We start from the raw sequence: 17001 nt of genomic DNA, 5'->3' as shown, positions 1-17001 counted from the left end.
CAGTAATGTAAGGTTGGGGGTGTGAAGCTAGCAGCAGAGCGTGTAAACAAAGAGCTCTCAGCAGCATAGAGGAGAAGTGGGAGCGGGGTTGCTCTGTGCCAACGGTCCCGTCCACAAGTCGGAGGTGTAAACTATGTCCCAGAAAACAACACAAGTTTTAGATTTTGTCTAAAAACGGCATTGTTATACTTAAAAGACCATTGGGAACACTTTGAAAATCGATCAAAAGATGATCGAAGTGGGACTTTAAAGACTGTCAGGTTCAAGAAAGGCTAACTCCCATGGAATCAAGAAATGCAGGACCATACAGTATGAGGTCATGCAGTCCGATAATGAAAAAAAAGCCTTGGGAAATGTGAGGCTGTGTCACTGAAGCATCGCAGTCTTAAATAAAGGCTAAAAAAGACAATGATGAATGCTCTGACCTCATTGGTTGTAAGATGTCATTACATCCCTGCTATTACCTGCCACTTCATTATTAACTTTGGCCCCGAGAGCTCTTCCTGGACAAATGATTGTCATCCCCCCCCCTGGCTTCACCAGGTGAATGCATCTTTTTCCTGCTAATAAAATGGATGGTTAGATGGACAGATGCAGGGAACACATGAACACAATAGATTACCAGCCGAGTGTTTGTTTTGTTGGCTTCCTGTAATAGTAATTTGCAGCCAGGGGTACTTGTGCCTGGGGGTACATTTGCAGTTGCCAAGAGGCACGTGAAAGGAATGCAGAGTAGCTCGGCTAATTTGAAAAAATAAGACGTTTGATTAAAATCCGCATATTGAGTCGGATGCAACACCTGAACACAGAGGCCTCGCTCACATCGCCAACTCAAATCAGATTTTTTTTCGTTTTTGAATGGAAAAAAGATAGATTTTAGCAAAGTCTGGGCATTTAACAGCGTTAGCAAATTGGATCCAAACTACATGTGGAGGTGGTTTGAATAGCGATTCCAACAGAAATGGTGGCTTCCACCGGCACGCTGCTTGGCTCATCAGTCACCGTAACAGAAAACTCGTGCAGATGGTCCAGGGATATCCACAAGTACAAATCTACAGCAAGACCAAAGCTCTAACTCAAATAATTCTTATTCCGAAAGTCATGAAATATCTTTAATTTGATACAAACAAGAAGCAAAAAGTAATAAATCAAGAAAGACACACGACAACCCTGTTTCCTTCACTACTCCCTACTTAGTGCTCTGTACAGGACCATATTTTTGTATTTTTGGGGTGTCCGAATCTACATTTCTAAAATCCACTGCCCTGGAAAATTTCCCTTAAGTCTCTGCGAAAAACTAGTGTGCATCGATGCCCACTAGATTGGCGAATATATAGACCACAATGCACCGGTTTGAACTGTTTTTAATTTAAAAAAAAAATAACATTTTTCTTTTATTTTTTACTCAGTGGATTCATAAATAGTCTTCGTAAAATGTTAATACTTTTTATGTTTTTACTTGGATGACGTCATAGTTGGCGTTGAAAAATAAATAAATGAGTGAGCGCATGTCCAAATAATATTAAAATCCAGAGTACTGGGTAGACGCTAGTCTCTATGGGTTAGTTAACCCTTGTGCTATCTTGTGGGGTCCAGATGACCCCACCCTTACATTGACGTGTTATTCCTACCACGACAAAGGTGGATAAAGGTGAAGAGGATTTCATGTAATCCATGGACACCAGTGAAGATCACAAATCATTGAAGAAAAAAGGTTCAGCGCACTGTCTAGTGGGTCCAGATGACCCCACTCCCAACGTTAACGTGCCAAGGATAGCACAAGGGGTTTCCTGGTTTAGCCAAAATAGAAAACCTATGTGGTTCACTAGAAAATAGCTTCTGCAGAGTGGCAGGAGTTAATTAGAAAATTGCATCATAAGTCTTGTCTTGAGTTGGAACCCCATCCCCTTCCCGTCACCCATAAATGAGAGCTCTCTGTTTACAAACTTTCCCACCCCCCCAACTTAACGTCAGTAGTGCAGCAAAAAATGGGGAGCAATATTTGCACTAACCAGCTCCCAACGTTAACAACCAGTGGGTCATTAGGACCCCACAAGATAGCACAGGGGTTTTAAGGGAGTAGTGAGTGAATTCGGACTTAGCCCCGGAATACATGTTTAAAAGTGCAGGTGGGTAAAAAATTAGCGCCGCCTCCTGAACTCAGCAACATTTAGCAAATCATGCTGGGTTCACTTACATTGGTGCTCGTTTTTGTTGGGTTTTTTTTAGTTACTATAAGGGATACATTAAGGCCGCGTCACACAGCCACTAAGAACACTTTACGCATATTGCATGGATGAAAATTGGTCATGCGTGAACGTACGTGGGAAAAAAAGGAGAAAAGTTGTGGTCTTTACGTGAAATTTTCACAGATGCATCACGTATGAATCTCGGAAGAAGTACGAGCAAACCACACAAAAATCACTTAAATCAATGTAAAAGCCAAATCTAACCCAAAATATGTCCGTCAGTTATGTAATTTTAATGCGATATGTGCGCCGTATATGTGATTTAGAAGTTATACATCGGTGGTACATGCGTGAAAGTCGTGGAAAGACCCAAGTTTCTGTATGCATCACGCAAAAAGCACACACAATTGCGTAAGATTTACGGAATAATTGCATATAAACTACACAAAATGTGTAGTTCTCAACTGACAAAAACTTCTGAACAGTTCAAAACAGACTTATCGGAAAGACCCGATAACCGATACTCTCGACGGACATCTGCGCACATCGACGAAAGACGAACGCAAGAAACAGTCATGAAGGGCGTAGATCACGAAAGACCAAGATGTCCTCCATGGGAAATGCGCAAAATGTACGTAGCAGCTGGGTGACGGGACCTTTACGCCTAAAAGTTGTCTAATTGATTTACTTTGTAGGAAAATAACAAAATAATGCTAATAAACCACAAAGTGACCTTTTATGTATGTTTTTATTTTATTTTAGGGTTTAAAAATGTCAGTTCCTGCTGAGAGTTCAGACACCATAAAAGATCCTAATAGTAGAAACGAAATTTACATGCAGAATTTCAATTAAATCAGCGTCATTTGACCTCTGGCTGTTCAGCGTTTCTTCCATTTTTAATGCCTTAGACCAAATTAGCCTTTATTTCTGATGAGACTGTGGTGAAAGCTGAGGAAATGAACACTGCTCAATGTTCAAACTATGAGAAATGTCAGTGTTAATAACGAGTAGTTATCAAAGTAAAAACAAATTCAACAAATGGTTTAAAATACTCAAACTTCTTGACTAAATTAAATATTTTTTAGCACAATTTGTAAAATGTGGAAGTCAACAACACACTGTGGTGGTGCTGGGGAAGCTAACCAGCAACCATTTATCATCTTTCCTTCAGAGTGAAAAAGGGGAAGAAAAGGAACCAGGCTCACTTTAATCAGATGCAGAACACTCTTACCTGTTCCAGTCATAAAGAGTGTTTTTTTTTTTAAATAAAGAATGCACACCTGCGTTTCTGCAGCCATCAAACACGTGCAGGTGCATTCTGCACGCACGCACCCCGCCACCGCCGCCGCGAAGGCTGAGATCAGACGCACCTTTCTGGAGGTGTTCAGACAGATTGCTTCAGAAAAAGTTCCCGTCTTCCTCGCAGCAGCGGCGGATTGTGTGCTACAGTTGCATGAATGTGTGCACCTGCTTTTTGTGTGTGTGTGTGTTTGGATGCCGAGCGGCGCTGACTGAGACCTGAGAGTCGGTCTGCGTGCGCCTGCGGGGACAAACACACGGAGGGCAAACAGAGCTCAGATTTCATCCAGATTAATCTGGAAACTCTGTAATGAGAGGTCTACTGTATATATTTAGCTGCTGCTGTCAGATGTAGGTCAGACTGACAGGCAGGACAAGCCAAATAGCAGATCCAGATTGCCCACGCTGAAGTGACCTTGAGTGGGCCGCCTCATATTCACATCAGCTCTTTATCCGCTGACCTGCAGCAGACTTTGTTATGATGGCTCATGACTGAACCTCAGGTTGCTTCTCCTTTACGGAAATGCATCTTAATGAAAACAGAAAGAGGAGAAGATGAATTACTGTCAACGTTGCCTCCATGTGTTGATTCTGGCACTTGTTCAGGTTCCCTCCAAGAGAACAAAGCTCTCTTAGAAATACTTCTGTCCTCAGTGATGACAGACGCCATCATGTACGGTTCTGTCTGCACTTTAGGGAGGAATTCTTTTAAGAAACAAAACCGTTCAACTCTACGTTTACAAAAAAAAAGGGGGACAAACCCTGAGGTCACATGACCCATCGCTTTTCACCAAGTCACTAAACCCCTACCGGTTCCAAAAAGGGACACAAAACAAGCCTGGCGGTAGTGCTGGACGATATGAGAAACACCAGCAATCGATATTGTAATGCTGACATAACTTGCGATCCATCAATAAATAGAAAAAACAAAAACGAATACATCGTTTCATTTCACTGCAACAGTTTTGTTTGAATAAGTCCACATAACTTAGACTAAGCTCCAAATGACCCTCGTCTACATAAGAGGCGGGCATCTAACATAGGTCATTCGATTGGTCAGTGACGCTAAGGAGCCGATCCTATTTGTTAAAAAATGGAAAAGGCCTCAAGTCACCATGAGATTGAATGTAAACATTAAAAGTAACTATTTATCACAGTTTAGGCTCTTTTGAAATGTGCGAATTGCACAGGCTGATTAATTAAATTCATTGTGACCGCTGACCTTTCAGTTATGAAGAGAAGTTTTGATTTTTATTGATTTCATGGATTGTTTGTTTTCGTATAATATATAATTGTGGTGGGGGGGCTTTTATTTATTATTTATTGCTATTATTTTTATTATTGTTTATTTATTTGATTTTATTTAAAGCATTTTGAGTTTATAAATAAAAATGAATTTGAATAAACAGTGGATGGCGCAATAAAAACAGCTGTCACACTCATTGACTGTACATGAGAACTGGACTGAGTGACCCCCCCCCCTAGCGTTCCAAACAGGAAGTACCTGCTCGCTCATAGAAGCCAAAATCCCATAGACTTCTGCCTCCAACATGGCGGCGTCCACGAAAAAAAAAAAGGCGACAGACTTCGAAGTAAAGCGTTTTCTAAGGATGACGTCACTCGCTCCAGTTGTCAGATACAGCCGATGGTCCCACCTTTGAAAAGAAGATTCATTTTGATGATGTTCAGCACCGTGTGAAGGGACCTGGCTCCAGTTTGAAATGAGCTTCAGGGAGGAAGGGAAAGCGTTTCAGGAGGTAGAGAATATTTCATGATGTGAAATGAGGTTAAAGCGTGGAAATCAATACTTTTAGACATCTCGTCTGATTCTGTCGGATTCCCAGATGTCCACAGATCAGCCAATCGAAAGGATTGTAGGAATTTTCATGCGTCATTAAAAGAATTCCCTGAAGAGTTGATGAAGGAGACATCAATTTGAGGCGCTGCAGCAGCTACGACAGACCTGACGGCACCGCAGTTCCACAGAAACCCCAAAGTCCTCAGGCTCTAAACCAAATGTCTGCTACAAACGTATGCTTTAGTGTCGTGAAACCCCCAAACTTCGAGAAAAACGTGGAAAGCTTGTGAGTTTTTCACAGGTGACGCGGTTCTTCCAGCTGGAACCACATTTTGTTCTTGTGGTTTCCAAACAAGAACCGCCTCCTCCCCCATCAAACCGTACATCTTCTCACACTTGTCCAATCCTCTTGTACACAAAGTACTTGTTTCTGTATATTCGAGCTCAATTATGTAATTTAGCAGCCGTGCGTGCTCCGTCTCCACGGCAACAGCACAACATATCGGCAACCGCAGAGCCGCACCGGGGGCCACTGGCGCTGCTGAGGTCCTGCCAAAGAATAATCCATGCCAGAGGTGACATGAGTGAAGGCGGAGTGAAGCGGGAGGAGGCGACGCACACATGCAAAAAAAATAAAAAAATGAAAGAAATTCATCCCCAAATTGACAGAGACAGACACAACAGCCTTTTCCCGTTTCTCCTCTCGCCCCTCGCCTTCCTTCTGAGCGCGCACACACTGGATATCCTCCCATTCTTCTTGGCTGGAGCCTCCCATGGCAATAGCGGCAGGAATCCATTCTCCACGGATGCTGAGACAGCTGTGCCGACGCTGAATGAGACGCGGTCGGGTCTGCCTCTCTCTGCATGCGGCTCCAGATAAAAACTACACGCTACTTCATTCAGATCTATATTGTCCGCTGCCAAGGCGCTCGGGGGCTCAGCTCATCTTTGTGCGCGCCACCAAAAGAAAACACTGGATTTCTGAGCAGGAACCAGTGAGTTTTGCCATAAATGAGCCCCCGCTGAGATGTGATGGCCCCCCATCCCCGAACGACAGGAACTGAAGAGGAAGTGACATGAACTGCAGAAGTCTGTCCGCTTGTATCAGAGGTGGAGAAGAACCTGCGACCTCTCATCAGTGTGGGTCCCAATGGAAGGGGAGGGCAAAGACCGGAGAACAAATGGAGATGGACTCTTCCTGGAATTTAATGGAAGACAGGTGTTGGGGGGCGGCTTGTGGCCTGGCGACCTCTGGGTGTCCTGAGAAGAAGCAAAGACTGCTTGCACAGCATCCTGCGTGCTCCGCTCCAAGAAAGCCAACGGCTGGGACTGAGTGGCATATGCTTTGAGTTCAGCGGCTGTATGAAGGCCAACCGCAGAGTGCTTTCCTGGCCTCCGCATCACTTGGCGTCTCAAACATTCAGAGGATATTACTTCTCCTTGATGTTTAGCAAGTTCAACCACGATGTATACAAAGTCATGGCAATTAAAGCTGCGTGCAGCTCAAGCAGAACCCCACAGTGATATGATCACTTCATTTACCTTTGTGGGAATCTTATTCTGGAAGTAATCAAATCCCACAAACTGACGCTGGAGCACAAAGCAGAACTCCAGGGCCGGGCCGGACCCTGCGTGCGGGCCGCCACAGTCCAGATTTCTTCTGTGACCAGTCGGGGGGGGGGGGGGTTTGATCCGAACAACAGCTGCTCCGACTCGAGCCATGGGAAGAGATGGGGTGACGGAAAGAGTGGGGGAGGGAAGACGCTTCCCAAAATCCGAAACGTCCGTGCTTCAGAACCTGAACCTGACCGACATCAACCCACCCAACCAGCAAACGCTGATCTGGTCTTTAGGGTCAGTTGGTTCTGTATGGCAGAGGGCAGCTTTACACACACTGTATTTTATTTTCAGCACTATAAGACGAACCTAAAAGCCCTGATTTTATTCCCTAACTACTAAAAAACTGTAGTGTGGGACTGTAGTGACCCTGAATTCTAAAAGCAATTCAGAAACCATGCTCACTATTTTTTTTATTTTTAAACCCTAAATATGACGTCATCACAAAGTGAAAATCAAGTTGATATGAACGTAATACGACGATTATTTATGAATCCACTGTCCTCTAAAGACAAAAATTATTAAAACAATCATCTTTTTTTGGCGAAAATTGTTCCGATGCAATGCATTGTGGTCTATATACGCCGATCTGGTGAACATCGATGCACACTGGTTTTTCGCAGAGACCTCTGGGAAACAGTGATGCTTGTTTTAGCGATCTGTCTGTTATTTTGCATGTTGCAAACAAAGTTGGGAGTCAAAAGGTTTGCGAGGCTAACAGTGTTTTCAAACACCTAAAACGCAGCTAATGTGTAGCGGTCCCGATCTTTTTTTTGTTTTTTTTACATGCTACTAACAAAGAGGGGAGTTAGCGTAGCCACAGTGATGTTTGTTTTAGCGTTATCGATCTGTTATTTTCCGAGCTTCAAACCAGGTTGGGCGTTATTATAAATACGCTAATGCGGCTAACGTGTAGCGGTATCGCACTGTGGGTTTTTTAAGAGTTACTAACAACGTCAGGAGTCACAGGTATTGTGAATACGCTACTGTTGCTAACGCAGCTAACGTGTTACAAACAAGTTACTACAGACATAGTGAAGTCTGACTGACTAGCGGACTTGTCTCTGACTCTTGTCTCGCCGAATGCGTCTTATAACCCGGTGACCCCTCTAGTGCGAAATATATGGTCAAGATAAGAATATAAATAATAACAAAGGGCTGGAAATGAAATGAAATAAACTGAGAACTTCTAGAAATGTCCACAACACTAATCAATTCTAAAGATATGTGAAGCAGGGTTAACTTTTCTTTTGAATGTGTGAAAACTGCAGGAGTTTTGCTTTTTCTCTGCCTGCCAGTTTCCTTCAGCTTTTTGCAACTCTGCATTTTCTTTTCTGAATCCCATTTTTCTGTAGAATTCCTGCAGAATCTGTGACCAAAATGGAAAACATCTCTGTTTCATTTGAGCCTTGAAAATAGATTGTTTCAAACTTTCATCCTTTGCAATCAGGGTTCCCATTTGCTTCCCCGAAACCTGGATGCGCCCGTCTGAGTGACGCACGAAAACTATAATCCTCTGCAGCCTTTCAGCACGCGAAAAGCAGAATGAAGCCTTTTGGGAGTTGTGACTATTATTCAGGAAAAATTACAGGTGGAGAAAATAATCTACAGTGGGCAGCTTTGAAGGATCTGTCCGCTAATTGACGGATTCTTTTCTCTGGGCGCGTTATTGACTAGTAATTAGTCAGACGGATTTCTCTGGTAAAACCTAGATTTCTGGATTTTTTTTCCCACTGCCAGAATCGTACAGGTCATCAGAAAGTTCGCGCATTTGCATCGTCTCCTGCGCAGAGGAGCTATTCCAGGTGGACAGGAGCGCGCGCGCGCGCCTCAGTGGCGCAGCGGGAGGAGCGCAAACGGGGAGGGAAAACTGAGGAGGAAAGAAAGGACAAAAAACAAACACAGACAGACACCTAATGCTGAATAAACAGCGACTTCACAGGACTTACCACTAAGGCATTGTTTAGAAGGTGAGTGGGGTAATACTTTAGGGTGTTAAGAGGCGAGGAAGAGCATGGGTCAGCGTCCAGGCGGGCACAGGGGGGGGCAGAGGGAAGGAACATGTTAAAACGGTGCACCAGAGAAAGAGAGGTGACAAGACAGCTGGAAATACAGTGAGAGCAAGAAAATACCATGAAAAAAGACACAAAAACTGTGCTGCGTCACTGCTGGCCTATAGGAGTGCGCGCACAGCTGCAAACCGACACACACACACACACACATGGTTGGTGTGGATTATCACGAACAAGACGCATGTATGAATACAAGTCAAACAACAGTTTGAGCGCGTGATGGATGCACCTTGTAAACACACACAGGCCTGTCTCTTCACTCCCCTCCAGACAGCCCCCTTTTTCATCCTTCCTAATTTCCTTTTCTCCTCATCAGCTGCACTTTAGGGGTTCTCGTTATCTGCTCCCTTTACGCACGGAGCTGCTCGGTAATGCGCGGGCGTGATCTGCGAAGTCTCCTTCACGCACGCTCAAGTGCGCAAAAACCAAAAACCCATTTTAGGCCTGATACTCCTCGCTGTGCTGCCTTTGTGCCATTTTGCAAATGTCTAAGGAATAATATATCTTATATCCATGACGGATCGTTTTGCTTTTTTGGAGCAAACACGCGCCAAGCGGGAATAAACAGTAACTCTCACGTCCTTCCTGCACTAAAATTTTCTGTGATATATAAAAAAGTATGTTTTTAAATGATTTTTTTTCATGGTGAGTCCAAATGGAAACCTGAGCTGCGCCTGCAGAGGAGCCGAGGGCATCCTCGGAGCCTCACGGCCGACGCTCAGAGCGGAGCCAAGCAAAGGAGCCAGGAGTGAGTGACGCACCTAACCGAGGCCAGACCATCCCAAAAATCCAAAGAGGACGGGACGAGCCATGGGAGTGAAGCTTCTGCAGCAGCATTACCCCTCCGAGGTGGGAGAAGTGGTGGTAAAAGCGGCAGGAGTCACGGCACAGACAGGTTAAAGGTGAAGCATTATCGATTTTTTTAATGTAAAAACAAAATCCAATTAAAGTTATTTTATCGCAAATTTGCCAATATGGCAATTGAGTAGCAAAATACACATTTTACCCAACAACAAAAAAATCCCAAAATACATTTGCAATAAATGCACCTATAAACAAAAGTGGCACGTGACCAAACCCTATCAGCTGATTTCAAAGAGTAAAACTGAACACTCATAACTCCGACTTTTTGCTTCATTTTCTATTAATTTTCCATAAAATCCCTGTGATGCTCCACGACAAATGAAATCATGGAGTCTCCAATGAAGCTGGAGCCTCACGTGCTGCGTTTAAGTGCAAACACTTGACTGGAAAGTGTCGCTGGATGAGTCATTACGCGCGCCTCACGCGGCTCGCGCTCCCGGTCTCCGTCCCAAACAAAAGCGGTCCCTGAAGGCGGCGGTGAGCGCCCCGCTCCCCCCGCTCAAACCCCTCCTCTCCCGGTCAAAAACACCCCCTTCACCCCACCAACTCCAGCTCGGACGCTTGGAAAACTCCAGCGGTTCATTTTGAAACTTTTCTCTGGATTTCCCGGCGCGCCGCGCTCTCCTCCTCCCCTCCTTTCCTCCTCCTCCTCCAACCACCTCCTCCTCCTCTCTCTTTAAAAAAATATATGAAATACATTTTAGGAGAAGCGCCATTTTCTCCCTTGAAAACCATGTGCGCCGCAAACGCACGACAAGCCGGGACCAGCGGGGAGAGCGGAGAGGAAGTTTCAGAGAAACCGAACCCAAATGGAAGGCAGAGGCAAAAACGGCGCATGCAGAGGAAAAAAAAAAACAGAAGAGTTCTGGCTGCTTCCGAACCGAACCGAGAAATAAGAGAAGCCGGGTTACCTGTGTCAGGCAGTACGGGGAGTACATGGTTGTTCAACTGGGAGGGAGGACTGGAGAGCTTATTGGAGTTGGATGGAAGCTCGGTGCCGCATTGCAATCGTTTGCCGTCCTGCTTCTCTCAGTCCATGCTGCTGCAGCTTACAGTAACCCCGCCTAGAAAGTGAAAGCTTGCACAAACTTTCAGCGAAAAACTTTCTCCCCCCACCCCCCTCCCGTTTTTTTTTAAATCGCTTTCCTCCCCGCAGCCACGTCTCCCGATATCCCGACGACGCGCAATCACGAGGGGAGTTCGGGGTCTCGACAGGAACCAGATCTGGGGTTTGGTTCAAATCTTCCATAAGGCGCACTCCGCTCACGACTGCACGCACGCGCGCGTGCCATGCTGGAGCTGCGTTTACTGGCCCGCGCGCGCGGCGTTTCGAGCACGCAAACAATGATCGGAGGCTGTGAGGCGCGCATCCGATAGACGTAAACGCACCATCAGAAGAAGTTTGACTCAGTCTTCTACCTAATGGCAGATTGACACAGTAGACTTCAAAGTAAAGCATCTGAACTTGACTTTTACTGTCATTCACACCAAAAACTCGTCGGCTTCATTTGAACCAAACTCCAAGGTTAAAAAGGGACCAACTTTTTTTCTGGTTTATTTTAACTCAGGAAAAAACAACACTCATAGATTAGGTTCAAATGAAACCAATATAACCCCCTAAAAATTAGTATTGCTCCAAAAGTATATCCCAACATGACCAACCCAAGTGTTTGAAGAGAATTAATAAAGATTCAAATATTTCTCTTCAAACTTTAGTTTTCTTTTGTCAACTTGAGTATTTTCCCCAGGATACTCTCATTTGAATGGGTACTTTTTACTTTAATATTAATCTTAGGTGCCCTGTAGTGGACTGGAACCACCCAGGGTGGACCCTACCCTAGGGTAACAGTAGGGATAGGCTCCAGCAACCCTGTGACAACCAGATGGATTTATTTATTTTTAAACCCGTGTTTGCACCATGTTCTTGTGGCATTTTTCTGATGATGAAGGACATATAAAAGCCCAAAATTGCATTTCAAAGTATTTCTTTATTCAAATCGTTGAATATCAGGAGTAGATAAAAAATTCAGTCAACAAAAAGATTGTATTCGTGACATTGGGTGGGTCACAAGGTGCCTGCTCCTCTCCATTCTGATAAATCCAAACAGATCCGTGAACGTCTTTGTTTTCCTCATCTGACCTGGAATCTGGATCAAAGCTGCAGCTGGATAGCTACGATATTGCTCACCATTTTTGTTGCACCACTAATGTTAGATTTGGGGTGTGAGGAGCTCTAAGCTAGCAGGAGAGATGGATCACAGGAAGTTGGGGTGGGCTTACTCTGCACCAACTGTCCCGCCCACAACTGCTGCCGCTTTGCAGAAACAATGTCCTAGAAAATGGGAACGCCTTTAAAATAGAGGAAAAGACTATCGGAGTTGAGCTTTAAGTACTACTATTTTTACTCGGATAACATCTTCTCTGATGTTGATGTGCGGACGTCCTGCGTAGGAGTCAGAATTTTCCATTAATTGCTGAAAAAGAAGCTGCACAAATACTTTTTTGAGATGGATCCGTTTTTCAGCAAAAAAAGGTGCATTTCTCCTTGAATCCGTCTGAATCAATGCATCCTCTCATCCTGGCTGCAACGCCGGACTCTATTTATTTACTGAACCATATTTGACCCAGACTGCGAGCCACAACTGCAGCTTCAAAGCCAGTGAAGTGAGTCCAAGCCAAACACTGACTCCGGCGCTCACAAGGAAGTCGAAACACAGCAAACAGTGAAGACAGACGTATAATCACCGCCTCCGAGCTGAATCTAAATACTACACTGGGACGTGTCAGACATCGACGTGCCTCCCACACGCAAAGCAGCGCCGAGTGATTCATGGGAACGTCAAAAAGGGACATTTTTCTGCCGTTTGGATGAGAGGGAAACACGAAGGAACAGAGAGTGCAGATTCACGAGGCCTGATGCTCGAGCATTTCAACCGCAAGCCTCTGCAGGAGAAACAAAAGAGAGCCGGGCTCCCAATTACTGCCGGGGGCCAGGCGGAGAGGGAGACGGCAAGCGGTCAGCGTGCCGACTAAAGCCTGCCGTCACGACCGGTAGTCCTCCCTGTAATTACACCAGCAGTATGCAAACTCCGGGCACGCCTCTTTCCTCCCAGGCAGGTTGACAGACTTCACAACTGTCAGCAGCTTTCCACGGCCTGGCTTTGCTTTCTCCCAGTGGGGGCAAAAGGTCACGGCGAGCTTGTGCAGAGCTGGCCTCCTTGCAGCTCACACAGAAAAGCCTCCTCTGCTGCGGCTCCTTAAATGAGCCACACATTTAGTGGTCTGTGTGAGTAAATCTCTCATTAACTAACACATGGCAGAGCCATATGCTGCGGTTGGTGGGTCTGCTGTGGTCCTGCTTTTTCACACGCTTGGAATATACATATTTACCACTGCTGCAGCTCTGCAACAAGCCCGCTTGCTGCACGCCCGCACCACAGCTTCCATTAACGGGCGACGAGCCCTCCCAGAGTCTCTGCAGCCGCAGCGTCAACAACCGCAGCTCCAGGCGCTTGGAACAGGTTAAACGAGGATGGGAGAGACCGCGCAGCTGGGGAGGAGGACGCCACACCTGCCCGCCGAGCCTGGAAGGGGGGGGGGGCGTCTGGACGAGATAAGCTAAGGTGCGGTTGGCCCTCAGCAGATGTTGGAGCCCGGCGCTGACATGTCTGCCTTTTGCTCCAAGTGCCGCTCAGCTGACAGCCCCCCCTCCCCAAGTAATTCTGCAGAGCTGCAACCGAACAGGAAACTCGAGGGTTTGGTCCCGTAGACCAACAAATATGTCTGAAAGAAGAAACACTCAAACTAGATGTGTTCATCTATCTATCTGTTTATTTATTTGTTGGCTGATGTTGATCTGAAGCTGATCTTTTAGACTCATGGTCACATTTAAACTCAACAAATAAGTTTAATGCAAATTACTGATATATTTATGGCTTGTTTATCCTCAATCTGACTTTTTAGCATTTGGAAAAAACATTTTGGATTAAAAAAAAAACTACAGACATCTGATGAGGACAAAACTGAGTTTATAGTTGTTTAAAGTAGTAATAGTTTTATGATAAAATAAGTTTTTTAATTTTTTATTGCAAAAATGATCAGATATTATCAGTTGGCATTTCTGGATTCCGGATTAACTCTTAACTGGCCATTAATTTTATATTTCTTATTTATTTAAAAACATTCTTATAAGTTTTTGTTTATCCTCAAATATATATATATTTTTTTGTAGAATTGCAGCATTTTCAAATTTTTATTTTTAGTGTTTTTCTGGCTTCTGGGAAATCTCCCGAAAATAAGGCACTATCTTTTTGAAGACAGAAAAAAAAGTAAAAAAATTAAGCTGAGTAACTGTTAATTAAAATAAAACCCTTTTGTGTTAAAATAATACATTTCATTACCTCAGAAGAGTTTGAGCCAAAACAGGAAAAAATGCCCACATTTTTAGCATTTAATTTAGCCACAATTATTCTCTGAAAAGCAAAAGCTGAGCCCTGAAGCCTGAAAGACACATGGAAACGTCTGTTTCAGCCGAGCTGGCTGGTGATGCAAAATCTTTATTTGTATTAACAGAAATGGCATCTCAACAAAACACCATAGATCTAAATTACGATGGGGATTATTGACCTCTATTTTTTGCTTCCAATACAGAAATTAAAAGAGCAGTTTAATGTTGTTATGTGTGAGTGTGAGCTTCACATGTCGGCTGCGGATTGAAAGAACAAAGCACAAGAATGGGACGCCAAGTCGGACCCTACGCTTCCATGAGGAGAGCCCACAAGGAGCCGTGGATGCTCCTGAACCCGCTGACCTCTAGATTCTAACACCCCTCCATCTCTGAAAAAACTCTCCACCTTAGCGACCGAACTGCTCGGTTACAGCGAGACCGGTTCATTTCTGTCCTCCTGAGACACTCGGCACGCTGTAGCAACCCAGATTCTCTGGGAGACTTGGCATGGGCCTTAACTCTGGAAAACAAAGAGCGCAGCCTAGAAAAAGTGGCTCCCACCTCATTAACCACTTTCAGCTCCACAATCCCCCCCCCCCCCCCCCACTGCAGTCTTTGGACTTCATGGGTCCAACCTCTCCTTCCTTGCTTCTCTCACTTTTAACCTTCTACTCCTCTGCACGGCGCTAAGCGTTAAGCATGAACTCTCACTCCCACGTGGCGAGAAGTAAAGATTCTTCTTTGGTTCATGTGTGGAAATAATAATTGTAATGGTTTGCAGCTGAGTGAGGAGGAGGAGGGGGGGGGCTTTAACAATGACATTATGATTGTGAAGCAATTACCAAGACAGTTGGAGCAGACAGTGAAATGACTTCAAATGACTTCAACAACATATTTAGGCGGACAGACGCACAGATGAGGCAGAAAGACACTCAAAGTGGATGCGTACCCTGTAAGAATCTGACACCACGAAGCACTCAGGCATCCCAGGACCTCTGGAGGGCTCCTCGTTCATCAGATAGCTTTCGTTTGCCTGAAACACAACATTCACTCATTAGTCAACGTTGTATTTAAGATCAGGGAACTTAAAAGACACGGAAAAGCCGGTCCCAAAACCCGCTAAAGCAGATTTCTTCCGTGAAAATCCTCCTCATCCTCCTGCTTGACCTATTTAAAGATCATCCTCAAGTCCCTCCAACAGATAACTGCTTTCATCTTTAAAATCTGCACACGCACATGGCTGCTGGCGTGCACAGCCTCCCCGCGGCCATATGCTGCGCAGACCTGAGGCCCGGCCAGACCTTGCCTGGCCTGGCCCAGCGCGGTCGGTGAGCGAAGCGTTTAGCACAGTGCCTACAAACACAAAAGCATTTCCTGCTCTGGCTATTTCACCTGGGTGCTCACTGATTCAGCACAAATCATTCAGGCGGGGGCATTCAGCGCAGACCCCGGGCCACACGTCTGCCCCCACGCAGACGAGCGCAGACCGCTCGCATAAAGTGTTTACATGAAGCCTTTCTCCCCCTTTTCAGCGCAGTTAATTTGTATGCGGCGACACGCCAGGCCCTGAATGAGCATCGACTTCTTCCTGAAGCCAATTCAGGCAGCCGGGCCAGACAGCAGAGACGGGAGGAACCCGAAAGCTGGAGATCTGGGTCGGAGGGCAAGTTCTGTTTGGCTCTGGCGCCGTTCTCCACTTCAAAACTGGAACAAGTTCTGTTTCTTGGTGGATAAATTTCACTGTTTATTCTGGGAGTGAAGGAAAACTTTTAGGCCTCAAAGCCCCACTCCGATGAAAATGGTGTTTTTAACCCTTGTGCTATCCTAGGCACTTTAACATTTGGAGTTGGGTCATCTAGACCCACTAGACAGTGCTCTAAACCTTTTTTCTTCAATGATTTGTGATCTTCACTGGTGTTCATGGATTACATGAAATCTTTCCACCTTTATCCACCTTTGTCATGGTAGGGAGAACACGTCAATGGAAGGGGTGGGGTCATCTAAGATAGCACAAGGGTTAATAAATCTGAGTATCATCCATAATCCACAATCGATTCAATTCATCAGAGCCTGGATCAATTTTTTTCAATTCTTTTGATCCACTGGTTTCAATTCGATTTGATTTTGAATTTACACGTATTTGTATATAAAAACAATAACAATCCATATACGTTTTGAAGATATTTATATTGTTCTGATACTGTTCACATGCTGTAAAATTGTAAAAAGGAGAAGCTCCAACAAAAATGTGCAGATTATTGTTTCGACACTCCTGGATGGCGTTTCAGTTTGGCCACTAGGTGGGCTATAGCATTACACTTTATTCCAGAAGCAAAAAAACTGAGCTTTATACCACAAATGGTTACTTAAAAAAAAGTTTCCTTAAAAGAGTTTGGTAAATTCATGCCTGTGTGTATTTAAAGCTGTTCATTTAGTCAGAAACGTATGTTTAAGTCGAACAAGCGTTAGCATTAACCGTCCTATGGGAAATTCCATTATACGTTAGCATAAAGCTAGCAGAATTTTTCTTTATGATTTATTTAGCTTGGATCCATTCTGATTGATTTATCAACCCAGCCCTAGTTTTTAACACTTTCTTATGGCAACTTTCTGATGCTGGAGGACAAATATGAAGAGAAATTTCCACATTTTTCCCGTTATACGCCACACTTAAAGGCTTTAATTTTTTACAGAAAAACATCGATATGCCTTTTA

At 44.6% G+C, this 17001-nt stretch overlaps 1 protein-coding gene across 6 annotated transcripts in view; it reads right to left on the bottom strand.

Annotated features, from left to right (window-relative positions):
- Window positions 1-17001, bottom strand: part of LOC101164563 (nuclear factor 1 X-type) — a 175237-nt gene that overhangs the window by 136954 nt on the left and 21282 nt on the right. For 3 of the 6 annotated variants that reach the window (XM_020705515.2, XM_020705518.2, XM_011478613.3), the window contains exon 2: window positions 15236-15319. In XM_020705515.2, the coding sequence (XP_020561174.1) occupies window positions 15236-15319 (84 nt within the window). Of the gene's footprint in view, window positions 1-8852; window positions 8889-10750; window positions 11108-15235; window positions 15320-17001 lie in introns of those variants that run through there. The other 3 variants (XM_020705512.2, XM_020705517.2, XM_020705520.2) reach the window with 3 other exon arrangements.

Source organism: Oryzias latipes, chromosome 8, assembly GCF_002234675.1.
Source record: "Oryzias latipes chromosome 8, ASM223467v1".
Classification (NCBI taxonomy): Eukaryota; Metazoa; Chordata; class Actinopteri; order Beloniformes; family Adrianichthyidae; genus Oryzias; species Oryzias latipes.
This window is presented reverse-complemented; position numbering and strand designations above follow the sequence as displayed.